Genomic DNA, 16109 nt, shown 5'->3' with positions numbered 1-16109 from the left:
AGGGTCTTTTGTGTTTCCATACAAATTTTAAAATATTCTGTTCTAGTTCTATAAAGAATGTCCTTGGTAATTTGATAGAGATTGAACTAAATCTGTTGATTGCCTTGGGTAGTAGATTCATTTTGACAATATTGATTCTTCCAGTCCAAGAGCATGGTATATCTTTCCATCTATTTGTGTCATCTTTGATTTCTTTTCTCAGCATCTCATAGTATTCAGAGTACAGGTCTTTTGTCTCTTTAGGTAAGTTTACTCCTAGGTATTTTTTTTTTTTTGAGGGGATGGAAAATAGAATGGTTTCTCTGATTTCTCTTTCTGATCTTTCATTGTTATTATATAAAAATGCAATCAACTTCTGAGTATTAATTTTGTATCCTGCAACTTTGCCAAATTCATTGATGAGTTCTAATAGTTTTCTGGTAGTGTCTTTAGGGTTTCCCAGGTATAGTATCATGTCATCTCCTGTCATCTGCAAACAGTGATAGTTTTACTTCCTATGTTCCAATTTGGATTTCTTTTATTTCTTTTTCTTCTCTGATTGCCATTGCTAGAACTTTCAAAACAATGTTGAATAGTAGTGGTAATGAACATCCTTGTCTTCTTCCTGATCTTAGTAGAAATGTTTTCAGTTTTTCACCACTGAGAATGATGTTAGCTGTGGGTTTGACATATATGGCTTTTATTATGCTGAGGTAGAGTCCCTTTATGCTGACTTTCCAGAGAGTTTTTATCAGAAACAGATGTTGAATTTTGTCAAATTCTTTTTCTGCAACTATTAAGAGGATCATATAGTTTTTATTTTTAAGTTTGTTAACGTGGTGTATCACACTGACTGTTTTGTGGATATTGAAAAATCTTCACATGCCTAGGATAAATCTCACTTGATCATGGTGCATGATACTTTTAATATATATTTGTATTTGGTTGCTAACATTTTGTTAAGGATTTCTGCATATATGTTCACCAGTGATATTGGCCTGTAATTTTCTTTTTTTTGTGGTAATCTTGTCTGGTTTTGGTATCAGGGTGATAGTGGCCTCAGAATGACCTTGGGAATGTTCCCTCCTCTGCTATTTTTTGGAAGATTTTCAGAAGAAGAGGTGTTAACTCTCTCTGAATTTATGATAGAATTTGCCTGTGTAGCCATCATGTCCTGGACTTTTGTTTGTTGTAAGTTTTCTTTAATCACATTTTCAATTTCAGTGCTTGAAATTGGTATATTCATATTTTTATTTCTTTCTAGTTCAATCTTGGTAGGTTGTACATTTGTAAGAATCTATCCATTTCTTCTGGTTGTCCATTTTATTGGCATATAGTTGTTTACAGTAGTCTCTTATGACCTTTTGTATTTCTGTGGAGTCCACTGTAATTTCTCCTTTGTCATTTATAATTTTATTGATTTGAGCCCTCTCCCTTTTTTTCTCGATTAGTCTGGCTAAGGGTTTATCAATTTTGTTCATCTTTTCAAAGAACCAACTTTTGGTTTCATTGACCTTTTCTATTGTTTTATTTGTCTCTATTTCATTGATTTCTTCTGCTCTGATCTTTAGGATTTCTTTCCTTCTATTAAATTCAGGCTTAGTTCTTCCTGCTCTAGTTGCTTTTGGTATAAGGTTAGGTTGTTTATTTGAGCTTTTTCTTGTTTCCTGAGATAAGACTGTATTGCTATAAACTTCCCTCTTAGAACTGCTTTTGCTGTGTCCCATAGGTTTTGGATTGTTGTACCATCATTGTCATTTGTCTCTAAGTATCTTGTGATTTCCTCTTTGATTTTTTTCAATGATCCATTTGTTGTTCAATAGCATATTGTTTAGCTTCCAGGAGTTTGTGGTTTTTTTGCTTTTTTTTTTTTTTCTCTCGTAGTCGATTTATAGTCACATAGCACTGTGGTCAGAGAAAATGCTTGAAATAATTTCAACTTTTTAAAATTTACCAAGACTTGACCTGTGGCCCAAAGTATTATCTATCCTGGAAAATGTCCCATGTGCACTTGAGAAGAATGTATATTCTGCTGCTTTGGGATGAAATGTTCTATAAATATCAGTTAGATATATTTGGTCTATGGTGTCATTTAAGGCCTATGTTTCCTATGTTGATTTTCTGTCTGGATGATCTGTCCATTGCTGTAAGTGGGGTGTTAATGCCCCCCACTATTATTATGTTACTGTTGATTTCTCTTTTTATGGCTGTCAGCAGTTGCCTTATATAGTGAGGTGCTCCTAAGCTAAGTGCATATATATTTACAATTGTTATATCTTCTTCTTGGATAGATCCTTTGACTGTTATATGCTGTCCTTCTTTGTCATTTGTGACTTTATTTATTTTAAAGTCTATTTTGTCTGATACGAGTATTGCTACTTCGCTTTTCCTTTGATTTCCATTTGCATGTAATATCTTCTTCCATCCCCTCACAGTGTGTATGTGTGCTTGGGTCTTAATTGAGTCTCTTGTAAACAAGATATATATGGTTCTTGTTTTTGTATCCATTCAGCCATTCTGTGTCTTTGGTTGGAGCATTTAATCTATTTACATTCGGTGTAATTATGGATACGTATTTGTTTACTGCCATTTTGTTAATTGTTTTGGATTTTTATTTTTCGGTCTGTTTTTTCTTCCCTTCCTCTTTTGTTGTCTTCTCTTGTGATTTGTTGACTATCTTCAGTGTTGCATTTGGATTGCTTTTTCTTTTTCTTTTTTTTAATGTGCGTGTCCATTATAGTTCTTTGTTTTGTGGTTCCCATTAGATTTAGATATAACTAACTATATGTGTACAGAATTGTTTTGGGTTGTGGTTCTCTTATTTTGGATGCATTTTCAATGCTTTACATTTGTCTTCTATTCTCAGGTTTGTTATTTTTGATATCATTTTTGTCAGTGGGTGATTTTCTACCTTTATATTATCTTTGTCTTTACCAGTGTGTTTTCTCATATGAAATTTTCTTGTTTCTAATTGTGGATTTTTCTTTTCTGCCTAGAGAAGTTCTTTTAGTAGTTGTCATAGAGCTGGTTTGGAGTGACAGAAGTCTCTTAGCTTCCGCTCATCTGAAAAGCATATGATCTCTCCATCAAATAATCTGTATATTTTTAAATGATCTTTTATTCCACTAAAATTACAGTGATCACTTTTTAATGTTATAATATCCTTACACTGATGCAATAAACAAAAATCGGACATAATACATTAACCTATTTAAAGTTTCTGGGTTCATTTTGCTAATATTTCATGTAAAATTTTTGCATCCATGTTCAGGACTGAACTATCATTATCCTCTTCCATAATGTCTTGGTCATGTTTTAATATCAAAAGTATGGTAGCCTCATAACACAAGTAAAGAATCTTCCTTCCTTTTCTTTATTATTTCTCATTATCCTCTTCCAAATTTCATATGATAAGAGGAAACTAACTATCATTATACTCTTCCATAATGTCTTGGTCAGGTTTTAATATCAAAAGTATGGTAGCCTCATAACACAGCTAAAGAATCTTCCTCCCTTTTCTTTATTATTTCTCATTATCCTCTTCCAAATTTCATATGAGAAGAGGAAACTAACTATCATTATCCTCTTCCATAATGTCTTGGTCAGGTTTTAATATCAAAAGTATGGTAGCCTCATAACACAAGTAAAGAACCTTCCCTCCTTTTCTCTACTTTTTGGGTGAGTGGGATTAGTAGAATTAGATAGTAAAGACCTGTGAATCTGGAGTTATCTTTGTAGAAAGGCTTTTAGTTATTTAGTTAATTATTAATTTCTTAATAGTTAAGACTGTTTAGGACTTTCAATATCATCTTATGTCCCTTTTGGTAATATTATTTTTCCAAGATTTTGTTAACTTAAATCTAAATGACCAAATTTAGTAGCATGAAATTGTTTATATTTTCTGATAAAATTTTCTGTATGTGTAGGATCTGTAATTATCCATCTATTTCTATTCTTGATAGAAGTTAACACTGTTCCTGTCTTTTATATTATTTTTTTTAATTTTAAGAAAAAGCAAAAATTTTATTGTCATGGTAAGGATATTAGCTGAGGGTTATGGAGAAAACCAAAACATAGGGATGAGAATATGAGTAAGATTATGATTTCTTTTTTTTTAATTTTTTTTAAATTTATTTTTTATTGTTATTTCCCCCAAAACAGTTTTTCCCCCCATTGTACAGCATGGGGACCCAGTTACACATACATGCATACTTAATTTTTTCTCCCATTGTCGTGCTGCATTGTAAGTATCTAGACATAGTCCTCAGTGCTACACAGCAGGATCTCATTATAAATCCATTCCATGGGCAATACTTTGCATCCATTGACCCCAAGCTCCCAATCCCTCCCCTTTCCCCCTTTCTCCCCAGGAAACCACAAGTCTCTTCTCCAAGTCCATGATTTTCTTTTCTGTGGAAAGGTTCATTTGTGCCTTATATTAGATTCCAGATATGAGTGATATCATATGGTATTTGTCTTTCTGACTTATTTCACTCAGGATGAGAGTCTCTAGTTCCATCCATGTTGCTGCAAATGGCACGATTTTGTTCTTTTTATGGCTGAGTGGTATTCCATTGTGTATATATACCACATCTTCCGAATCCAATCATCTGTCGATGGACATTTGGGTTGTTTCCAGCTCTTGGCTATTGTGAAAAGAGCTGCAATGATCATGCAGGTGCATGTGTCTTTTTTAAGGAAAGTTTTGTCTGGATATATGCCCAAGAGTGGGATTGCTGGATCATATGGTAGTTCTATATATAGATTTCTAAGGTACCTCCATACTGTTCTCCATAGTGGCTGTACCAGATTACATTCCCACTAGCAGTGCAGGAGGGTTCCCTTTTCTCCACATCCCCTCCAGCACTTGTTATTTGTTGACTTATTAATGATGGCCATTCTGACTGGTGGTATCTCATGGTAGTTTTGATTTGCACTTCTCTAATAATCTGGGATGTTGAGCATTTTTTCATGTGCTTGTTGGCCATCTCCACATCTTCCTTGAAAAAATGTCTCTTCAGGTCCTTTGCCCATTTTTCCATTGGGTTGTTGGCTTCTTTGCTGTTGGGTTGTATACATTGCTTGTATATTCTAGAGATTAAGCCCTTAGTTGCATCACTTGAAACTATTTTCTCCTATTCTGTAAGTTGTCTTTTTGTTTTCTTTTTGGTTTCCTTTGCTGTGCAAAAGCTTGTCAGTTTGATTAGGTCCCATTAGTTTATTTTTGCTCTTATTTCTGTTGCTTTGGACTGTCTTTTATCAGTCTTACCAGTTATTTATCAATTTTACTAGTCTTTTTAAAAACTTACTTTTGCCATGTTGATCTTATTTATTTGGTTTGCTTCATTATATCTGTAGTTTCTCTACTCATTTTTATTATTCCCTTGTTCCATATTCTTACAGTTTACTTTAATGTCATTCTGTTACCACTCAAGATTGTTGCTTAGATAACACAATTTTTGCCTTACCCCTTCCTAATATTTCACTTAAGCTTATAAACATCCCTTTAATAATTATTTAGGAACATACCACAAGTTTTTATTTGTAATATTTTGTTATTATTCAGTTAAAAATATTTTCTTACATTCACTATAATTTTTTTCTTTGAACTCATGGGTTAGAGTGTATTTTTAATCTTTCCAAAGTATGGATTTTCTGACTATTTTGTTATTTTTAATAACACATGATGAAAAATAGTACTTTTCAATTTTCTGAAATTTGTTGAAATATGTTTTATTATTCTACTATATAGCTGATTTTTATAAAAGATTCAGGTATGGTTGGTATATTATATTCTGAAGTCATTGAATTCACTGCTACTGTGTGACAGTTAAATCTTTTAGGCATATTGTTAAAGTGTTCTTTATTTTTAACTTTTTTGAAAAATATGTATTAAAATCTCTATGGTTGTATATTTGTCTCTTTTTCCTTGTAATTCTGTTGACTTTTGCTTTGCAAAACATATGGAATGTTGTTACTTCTAGGAATCTACAATGTTTATCAAGGCCCCAATCTTTGGCAGGCTCTGGACTCCTACTTATTTCCCTTTGGCCCATGAATCTAACAAAAAAAAGCACTATTCAGTACTAAAAAGTATTCACTAATAAGTACCTGGTTTTACCTCTCTGATGTCTTCAAGCAAATGTTTTGGTACTTTGTCCAGCTTTACTTGTCATCAAGGGAAGAACTGTCCAAATACCTAATGCTCTATTACCAAAGGCAGAAGCCCTAGTTCAGTGGGATTAAACAATATTTTTAGCCACAAAAATGAACTTATATGGAAGCTCAGTACATGAAAGATAGAAATACAGAGATGCTAACACTGAAAATTGTTTGGCAGTCCCAAAACTTTCCAAATAAGTCTAGTTACAGTGAAATATTAAGCTGATCCCAAGAACTCCAGGATCCTGGAAATGTGTGTGTAGATATGGATGTGGACATGGAAATAGATATATAGATATAGATATGGCCATCTGTTCATTTAAATATTAGTTATATTTGCTAAATTATGAGTTCACCTCTGAGTAATGGATTCTCAAATGGTGTGTCTGTTAAATTATTTCTCTCAGACTATAAAGTTGAAGGCCACTCTCTTCCATGTAATAGGTGCCACATATACTTTAAATCCTCTTAATAAATACCCTTCATATCGATGGTCAAGGTAAACATGGCCCATAAACCTGACTGATGCTAGCTCTATTTTCTTCTCTTTTAATTTTACAGATAAATTAGCCAAATATATATCTCCTCATAAAATATTTAGGTATACCTTATAAATTATTTATATTAGGCATGTTTATATTTACTTATTCATATAAATTTTTATTTATATTTTGTTAGGTAATGAAATGTAACAATGTATTAATAAATATCAAATTTGTTGATTCCTGAATATAAAGTGAATGCTATAGGTTCCTAATCTACAAGGGAAAGAATACATGTTCACTTTGTCCCTGTCTTTAAATTAATGTGACTTGGATTTTAATAGCTAGATATTAGGAGGACATGTTTACTTCTCTCTCCTCCTTGTGTTTCCAAATAAAACTTCCACTAGTATAAACTTGCTGGCTTGTTACCAGAAGTCAGTTATCTGATTTACAGGTTTAAAAGAAGGAATCAGGGAGTTCCCATCGTGGCTCAGTGGTTAACAAATTCCACTAGAACCATGAGGTTGCAGGTTCGATCCCTGGCCTCACTCAGTGGGTTAAGGATCCGGCATTCCCGTGAGCTGTGGTATAGGCAGATGCGGCTTGGATCCCCCATTGCTGTGGTTCTGGCATAGGCCAGCAGCTGTAACTCCAATTAGACCCCTAGCCTGGGAACCTCCATAAGGCGTGAGTGCAGCCCTAGAAAAAGACAAAAAGACAAAAAAATAAATGAAAAAGAAGGAATCAGGCATGCTTGGCTCAGCAGCTGTCTCTTTTTAGATCAGCCTATTTACAGAAGGTATGAATTCTTACCTGTTCTCCTGCCAACACTATTAGAACTAGACTTCGTGGGATAGTGCTAGTGAAAGGTTTGGGTTAATCCAGCTCTGTCTTTGACTGGAGGGGTACATTTAATTCTGGAATTCAATACTAGGAAACTCACTTGTCTCCCATTTCACCATGTCCCTCAATAGCTTTTCTCAGTAAGGAAGTTACATTCTGATGGTCATCTGACCCCTACATTTCTCTCTGAAACGGTTCTGAACCTGGGGAGGAATGAAGGATGTGTTTACTGACCCCCCCAAAAAAAATGCTTATAATAATTATACTAGGGTCATACTGAGCATTTATCAGAGGTCTACAACTCAAGGGTCCAAGGTAAGTAATATTTCTTCTGACCACTAGGTCTGAAGCAACTGTAAGGTATAATTTCTTCCTCCAGAATAGCCAAGAAGACTCATCCTATTTGCTCACCCACAAAAATTACAAAATCCCTCAATAGAAAATGGGTAATAAAATCTGGAACTGCAAGAGTGACATTAAAGAGTTCAAAACCATCCTTTCTAGACTGGAATTTAAGGTTTTCCTAATCTTGCTCTCAGAGTATCATTCCTTAGGAAGAGAAGGCTCTTCACTTATACATTGTAATGTCTTAAAGATGGCCATAATTATTCTAAATCATATGAGAATATTAATGAAAGTAATACAAGCTTTATTCAATAATTTGCTTTGGTCAAGCTATTAAACCATAGAATACAGCTTTGGTATTTACATATTAGTGGCTAACTCCACCTCTACCATTTTTGTCATCAATCAGCTTCTGTTTGCAGAGGGAGAGTTAAAACAGGCTAAAGGCACTGCATTATACTACAACAGTATAATGAGAGAATACATGAAAAATAAAGATTAACATATTTCTCTCTCAATATTTTTGTAAAAAGTATGTCAAGCTATTCTGCATTGCAAGTCAAATTTGTGGAAAGTTAGCTGTATTATATTCCCTGTGATCTTTTTTTAAAATAAACATATCAATTTCTAGATGTTTCAAAAAGAAAATCCAAGCTATGGTTTTCCATTTTCCTCACCATTTATTTAACTGTTAGCAGATCCTATTGTCTTTTGACTATCGCTTAGTTTTCCAAAGTCATGGTTTTTTTTTTTATTCTCTGAAGATCCTGACAGCACTACAACTTATACACACTAAAAGTAACATATTGATCTTTAATTCTAGTAAGAATTATGACTATCCTGGGAAGTGCTAAAATGTGCTAGTTTACTCTGTATTTTGCAGCTTAAAAATAGTATTTTCAGAGGTCCTGTTGTGGCTCAGCAGTGATGAACCTGACTAGTATCCATGAGGACAAGGGTTTACTCCCTGGCCTCACTCACTGGGTTAAGGATCCAGCTTTGCCATGAGCTGTGGTGTGTAGGTCACAGTCGTGGCTCAGATCCCATGTTGCTGTGGCTGTGGCGTAGGCTTGCAGCTGCAGCGCAGATTTAACCCCTAGCCTGGGAACCTCCAAGTGCCATGGGTGTGGCCCTTAAAAAGACCAAAAAAAAAATACCCAAGTATTTTTATACTTTTGGGAAACCACCTATTTTAGTGGACGATATCTACAAAAATCCAATTTTTAAATGGAACTTAACAAAATTCACCTCCCATGGATTTGTTGGTGTGCCTAGAAGAGGCACATTGAAAAATAAAAATTAAACTAAAGCCATCTTCTCAACTATATTAGGAAAAAGGAAACATGTTGAAATATCCCTATTGGAGGAAAAATTAAATTTATTACCAGTTTGGATGCTTTATTGGCTTTTGAAAGCAAAAGTACATAAGCCAAAGAATAAAATTTTCATGTAGGTTATTTCTGTCACCTTCATACTTATGATTGCTGTCATTGGTCAGTCCTTTCAAGGTAAAGATTATACAAATTAAAGTATCTTGTAGATAACAGTACGTATGAAATTTTCATTACTAGTATTTAATTTAGCCATATAAACAAAAGAAACTTTCACTTTCGAACTAGATTGTAGCATTACTTTATATAAAACTCACAGGGTCTAGGGAATGTAAACAAGTACCTGGAATTACCCCAATCGGTACCAATGCCTGAGAGTGATCCTCTTGAATCAGCTGCATATTTGTAAACCACTAGCAGGCACTGTTTACAAAGCTCCACCAGGCGCTGGCAACACTGGAGCTGCAAAGGAGTCACCACCTCCGGGCTTTTACTGAAAATACTCTCCCAAGAGGATCTGTTGGCATGGAAACAGACATGACCTCATGTGGCTGTTAAAGATGGCAACCAGCTATATCACTTACCCAGCAACAAACCAATAAAGAAGAGTAGAAATGGCCTCACACATTTGAAGTGACTACAGATGGTTGAAATGTATAAATACAAATTTGGAAGTTAATTTTTACATTAAAAAAACACAACATAGAATTCATATCTTTAAAGGCTTTACTGCTGCTAGCTTGGAGTAGCTAACGGGGCGGTTTCCCAAAACCTCCTAAAAATTGAATTACTCTATATTAAAGTAATTATAAAATCTGAGTTAATTTCTCAAGTTAGGTAATAGGAACTTGGGTTTTCTAGGAAGCTATATTTATTTTTATATTAATAATGATGGAAAAAACAAATAAAAAAGTTGTTACAACTTAATTAGTTATCCCTCTGCACTAGGAGAATTTAGGTTCCTCCTTGAATTATGACCACCCCTTTCGAAACACTTTCATATGTACTTATGTCCATGATGTTCCTTGAGCACAGGTTCTATAATGTAGGAGTAATCTCCACAAGGACCATCCTATTGCAGTTCCCAAGGCAGTATTCTCCCACTTCGGTGCATTCAGCTTATTCCGCAGCAGGCAGTAGTACACACCGTCCTGGTAAACATGGGGGGGGGGTGTGCGCGCGCACACATATGCGTGCATGTACACACATGTACAGACATATGCACAATTCCTAAGTTTACTGTCATGGTTCAAATCAGGAAACACCTTACCACCCCATCATTACCACCAAAAGAGAGAGAGAGAAAAATACAAAGAGAGGGGGAGACTTACTTCCTTAGTGTAAATGAAACCCTTTTCATCCCTCAAGGGGAAAGTTTGCTTTGAGACTTGGTAACGGTTCAAGTCTCATTTTACATAAACCAATCCTTTAACCCTCCGAAAGAGAAAAGAATAGCTTTTCAGAATGAAAAAACACTAAGGAAAATATTTTTCTGAAGAAATGTAGTTCCCAATGGGAAATTCAAAGACTCCATTTTCAATCTTTTGTGTATATTTGATATCTTTGGAATTTTTAAAAAATGCTTTAGAAACTCACACAGGTATTTTTTAGTAGAAAGGCTACTGTCTATATTTTCAAGAGAAGCATGGTCCCAAAAAGACAGCATGTCATCAATGAGTGACAGGTTTTCTTACAGGGAATAAGATCCAAATAAGTAAATATAAAGGAATAAATTTGTGAGATGTTCAGGGCTAAATGTAATGCTGGTTTTATTATTTAAAAAGAAGTAAAATTATTTTCATTTGAGAAACAGTAACATGTTAGTTAACTAAAAATTTTGATTACTTAATATCAGAAAAACTAGATGATATATATATATACATATGTTTATATATCTATATTTGTACATATGTATATCTCTCTAATTTACTTAATATAATCAAGAAAAACATTAGAGAACACCAATTAATAAGGGAATATATTTATATATGTCTTCTCGATCTAGCAAGCCTTACATGTCTGGGCCCAGAGAAATTAAACTTTCATATCAATGAAATACACAAAGAAAACATCCTGTGTTTGACTCTGCTGAGCACGTTTACGTTCTCACCCTTGGAATTCTGGGTATTTCTACAAAAGTCTACCTCCATCACTATCCTCCTTCTTAACTTGGATATATTTATATTTTGATATTTTGGAGCCATTGATTGGCTCTCCTCTCAGGTACTCCATCATGGTAAAATTTTTCTTTTCCTGACTGAGAGCATAGAAGTAAGAAAAGAACAAATAAAATGGAAAAAGACAAAGGAGCTTCGTCTATAACACCTTAATGTGATGTAACATTCTGCAGAATATGTGAGTTATAATATGAGCAGTTTGGCTTCTCCTTCCCTCATTGTTCCTTAAATATTTATAATAAACATATGAATCAAGGTCCTCTACCTAATTTTGGTGTGTATGGTCACCATCACTAACCAAAGACCACATTCTACTCAATTAATTCATATTTAAGGGTCAGCATGGCAGAATCACCAATAAAGAAAAAAGAAAATGACCAGGACCCGCTTGGTTTGGTACCAGGCTAATGCCATCCCCTTTGCACAAAAGAAGCCTGTTCTTCAACCTGAGTGTGTTAGAACTGAGTCTACCACCTCCTACCCACCCTCTGGCATCACTGAGAAAATCTGAGGTGCTTCTAAATACTATAGCATCTCAATTTTCAATACCAATACAAAAATGTTTAAGAAGCTCAAAGGATGGAGAAATAATTTAAAATACCAATGCCTTTATCAAAGAACCCAGGGTCATACTTGCCTGCTTTCTGAATCTAAATTCCAAGCAAATGGAAGGGCCAAAATCCATGAATTCAAAAAAAGATTAAATGGTGAAAAGTTCTCTCTGCCACTCCTAATCCTCAGAAAAATATGAAAAGGAATGACTTCAAATGACATTTTTTAATAATGTAACAATAAGATACAGAATACTGAATACCTCTGGTAACAAAGGGGGACTATTAATGAAATCCAGAGATTTGAAAAGCCTCGTACCCAGTAATCCAATAATTTTCACCACCTTTCTCATCAAAATATTTAATAAAGCAGTTATCTAAAAAGTGAAACATTCATTTCTTTCTCCTCTGAGAGAAGTCCTAATGAAAGACCGAGCGGCCCAAAGTTAAGTAGCAGAAAGGGAAAAGGAAAGTAAAAAGAAAAAAAAAAATCTGGACCATACCAACTGGACAATCTGTGATACAAAGATTAATGAGCTGAAAAGTACTAACAATACTGCATCCAACTGAAAGTGACACGAGAAAAGTAAGATTTACATCACTTTAATTGTCTGTGTGCTATGCATACATTTTCAGGAAGGTATATGATTCAGCCCAGGGGCAGACTGCTGCCTTAGACTAGTCTTTTTTTTTTTTTTTTTTTTTTGACAGCTCTTTTTAATTTCTTTATTATTACTATTATTAAAGTATAATTGATTTACAGTGTTTCATCAAGCTCTGTGGTACAACAAAGTGACCCAATCACACACATTTCCCTGTGCTGTACAGTAGGGCCCCACTGCTCATCCATTCTGACTATAACAGTATGGATCCAAAAAAACCCCAGAATGCCCATCCATCCCACTCCCTCCCCTTTCCACTTTGGGAACCCCAAGTCTGCTCTTCTTGCCCATGATCTGTTTCTGTTTTTTGTTTGGTTGGTTTTTTTAGATTGGATCTTTACAATTTCTTCTTTCCCTGAGACTGTAAAAGAAAAGCTTTGTTCTGACAAACCTCCATAGGAAAATGTCTTTTGGCTAAAGGGTCTAAACTGGATCCTTTTCTTTAGGGTTTACATGTCAGGATTCGGAGTGGAGAGAAGGCTTTTCCAAACAATGCATCCCTCCTCCCATACTATCCCCTGCCTCCTCCTCTTTGCTTTACCTGGCAAACTCGTATTCTCTTCCTGCAGGTCTAAACTGAAATGTTACTTCCCGTGCCCACCTTTCCTGAGCTCTGTGGCCTGAGTTTGAATCCCATAGCACCTAGGCTTCCCCTATATCAGTAAAACATGGGGCTAATTTTATTCATGAAAAATCCAAGAGCTAGTATCCTGAAGAGAACACATTCAGGATGTGGGGCATCATTCTGAACAGCACCCCCAGGAGGCTGCATGTGATTAAAAAAAAAGTCACTGAATGTAGGCTTCAGCAGGCTGGAAGAGCAAGAGAGAAGGATGAGGGTGTTTGTTATTCGATGCATCTGCAAACCCCCTGGGCCAATTCTAGGAAAACCTACTACATACAAACATCTACAATATTTTTTGATGTTTTTTGATGTGGACAGAGAATGGTTTATTCATTTGTTTTCTTATGGGGATGCTGACAGGCAGAGGCAGGAATCTAGGTGGCCCAGAGTTATTGGGGTTATATTTTTGCCAAGAGTTTTACACCTAACTGTGAAAGACAGCTGCACCTTTTATGAGAACTAAGCAGAGTAGATTTTTTTCCCTAGACTTCTAGGCTGGTAAAGCAAAAGTTAAAGGAGTATACATTGACTGGATATCATTCAAAGAATAAGTAGAACTATTGAGTCCAAAGTGCCAATCAAACACACATCATTGTGTGATATCATCAAATGGAGGGGGCCTAGGAATGTCATTTTTAAAGCTGCAAAATAAAATCTGGTGTAAAAATCATCTCTACAAACCACCATGTTTTTAAAAAAATGAATGGTGAGTGGAATTCAATTTGGATTCAAAGCATCTCTTGCATCCATCTGCTCAGATGCAGTGGGCTGGGGATTTGGCTAATGCTATGGGTCTTGCAGTACAGTGAGCTCAGCAACTGCTGGCAATGCTGTTTTTTTCTTTTTTTGAACCAGAATAACATAATCTTTATTTATTCACTCCTCATAGATACATGAATTTATTCAGTGAAAAAAAAATGGAAGTTATTGTGGCTCAGTGGTAATGGACCTGACTAGTATCCATGAGGACACAGGTTCAATACTGGCTGAGGATCCGGTGGTGTTGTGAGCTGTGGCTATACAACAGATGTGACTCAGATCCTGCATTGCTGTGGCTGTGGCATAGGCTGGCAGCTGCAGCTCAGATTTGACTCCTAACCTGGGAACTTCCATATGCCCTGGGTGTGGCCCTAAAAAGAAAAAAAAAAAAAAAAAGCAAGCTAGTCTTAAAGAGGATATAGCAGGAACTGCCACTTTCAAATTGCTGCTTTGAGAGGAGTAAATAAAGCATAGAGTTAAGAGCGTAGGCTCTTGACTCAGACAACCTGGGTTTAAATCCAGTTTCATTTACCTACTATGAAAACTTGGGCAGGTTATATATTTCAGGCTTCAATATTCTCATTTACACAATGAGGATAGTAACAATCATTTATTCAAAATATTATAGTGGTAATTATAAGATTATTCAATATGTAAAAAAGAATTAGGCACTTAGACTTCAATAAATGTTTCTTACTTTCATTATCACTACTACTAGTAATAGATACACCAGAGAAATCTAGAAGGAGAGTGCTGTGCCAGGTATAAGAGAAAAGGATTCTGAACTGAGTTAGAGTAAATTACCAAAATACTGCAGGGCAGAGGAGCCCTAGAGGCAAAGAAGAATCACTTTATGGGCATCTTTAGGGTCTGGCATTGGAGATTACCTCATGGATATGGATGCAAAGCCATCAGCACCCATTTCAGTAGCAGACTATCTCCCTGCCTTCCACTGGTGAAGAGAAACTGGAATTCACATAAAGCATTCCAACCAATGGATCAATAAACATAAAGAAATTTCAATTCTGACTTTAAATTATGAGAACTTCTACAGACAGCCATCAACTAAGAGCCACAAGTAGGTTTAAATATTTCACTCAAGCCTCTATAAAAATAATTTATAGACAAAATCATTTGGAGATGGGATTAAGATGGCAGAATAGAAGGACTGGAGCTCAACTTCTCTCCTAAAAAGAACGAAATTCACAACTAAAGGCTGAGCATTCTTCACCCAAATGGACCAGAAATCTTAAAAGAGATATCCTACTCAGAAGAAAAAGAGGAGGCCACATCAAGAGGTAGGAGGAATGATTTTGCGATATAAACAACCCCATACCTCCTGGGTGCAAAACCCCACAGACTGAAAACTAACTGGTTCACAGAGACTCACCTACAGGAGTGAGAGTTCTGAGCCCCACATCAAACTCTCATGTGTGGGGATCTGGCATGGGGAGAAAGAGCCCCTAGAGCATCTGGCGTTGAAGGCCAGTGGGGCTTGTGCACAGGAGCTCCATGGGACTGGGGGAAATGGAGACCCCATTCTTAAAAGGTGTACACAGACCTTCATGTGCACCGGGTCCCAGGACAAAGCAAAGTCTCCATAGAAATCTAGGTCAAACCTGAATGCAGTTCTTGGAGGGCATCCTGGGAAAACAGGGGTGAACGTGGCTTGTTGTGAGGGAAGGACATTGAAAGCAAAGCTCTCGGGAATATACAGCAGTGCGCCTTTCTCTGGAGGTGGCCATTTTGGGAAAATCTGGCCCCACCCGTTGGTCAGTGCTGAGGAGCCCCAGGGCAAACAACAATCCAGGTGGGATCACAGCCCTGCCCCTCAGTAAACAGGCTGCCTAAAGACCCCTCAGGCACACAGCTGCCTCTAATCCCATCCAGAGACAAAGCCCCACCCACCAGAGGGATTAGAATCAGCTCCACCTACCAGTGGGCAGGCATCAGCCCATCCCATCAGGGAGCCCACAGCAAGCCCCCCATACAAACTTCAGCCACAAGGGAGCAGACACGAGAAGTAAGAGAGGTTACAACTCTATTATCTGTAAGAAGGTCAACATACCAAAAACCTATAAAAATGAAAAGATAGAGAACTATAACTCAGATGAGGGAGAAAAGAAAAAACCCCAGAAAATCAGCTAAGCGATGAGGAGAGTCTCAGCCTCCAGGAAAAAGACTTTAGAT

At 36.1% G+C, this 16109-nt stretch overlaps 1 protein-coding gene and 1 long non-coding RNA gene across 12 annotated transcripts in view; one reads left to right on the top strand and one right to left on the bottom strand.

The window, feature by feature from the left end:
* Nucleotides 1–16109, bottom strand: part of TTLL7 (tubulin tyrosine ligase like 7) — a 159822-nt gene that overhangs the window by 11679 nt on the left and 132034 nt on the right. For all 11 annotated transcript variants that reach the window (XR_014807911.1, XR_002345113.2, XR_002345115.2 and 8 more), the window contains exon 20: nt 9489–9662. Coding sequence is in view for 2 of the 11 variants with exons in the window: in XM_021096371.2 (XP_020952030.1) it covers nt 9489–9662 (174 nt within the window). In the remaining 9 variants the exon portion in view is untranslated. The remainder of the gene's footprint in view (nt 1–9488; nt 9663–16109) is intronic.
* LOC146402824 (uncharacterized) overlaps nt 1–16109 on the top strand; it is a 125838-nt gene that overhangs the window by 74695 nt on the left and 35034 nt on the right. The window lies entirely within an intron of this gene.

The sequence above is a fragment of the Sus scrofa genome, chromosome 6, assembly GCF_054392235.1.
Source record: "Sus scrofa isolate SSC_HxYL_T2T_F1_AM1 chromosome 6, Sscrofa_HxYL_maternal_Yorkshire_Landrace_v2.0, whole genome shotgun sequence".
Classification (NCBI taxonomy): domain Eukaryota; kingdom Metazoa; phylum Chordata; class Mammalia; order Artiodactyla; family Suidae; genus Sus; species Sus scrofa.
This window is presented reverse-complemented; position numbering and strand designations above follow the sequence as displayed.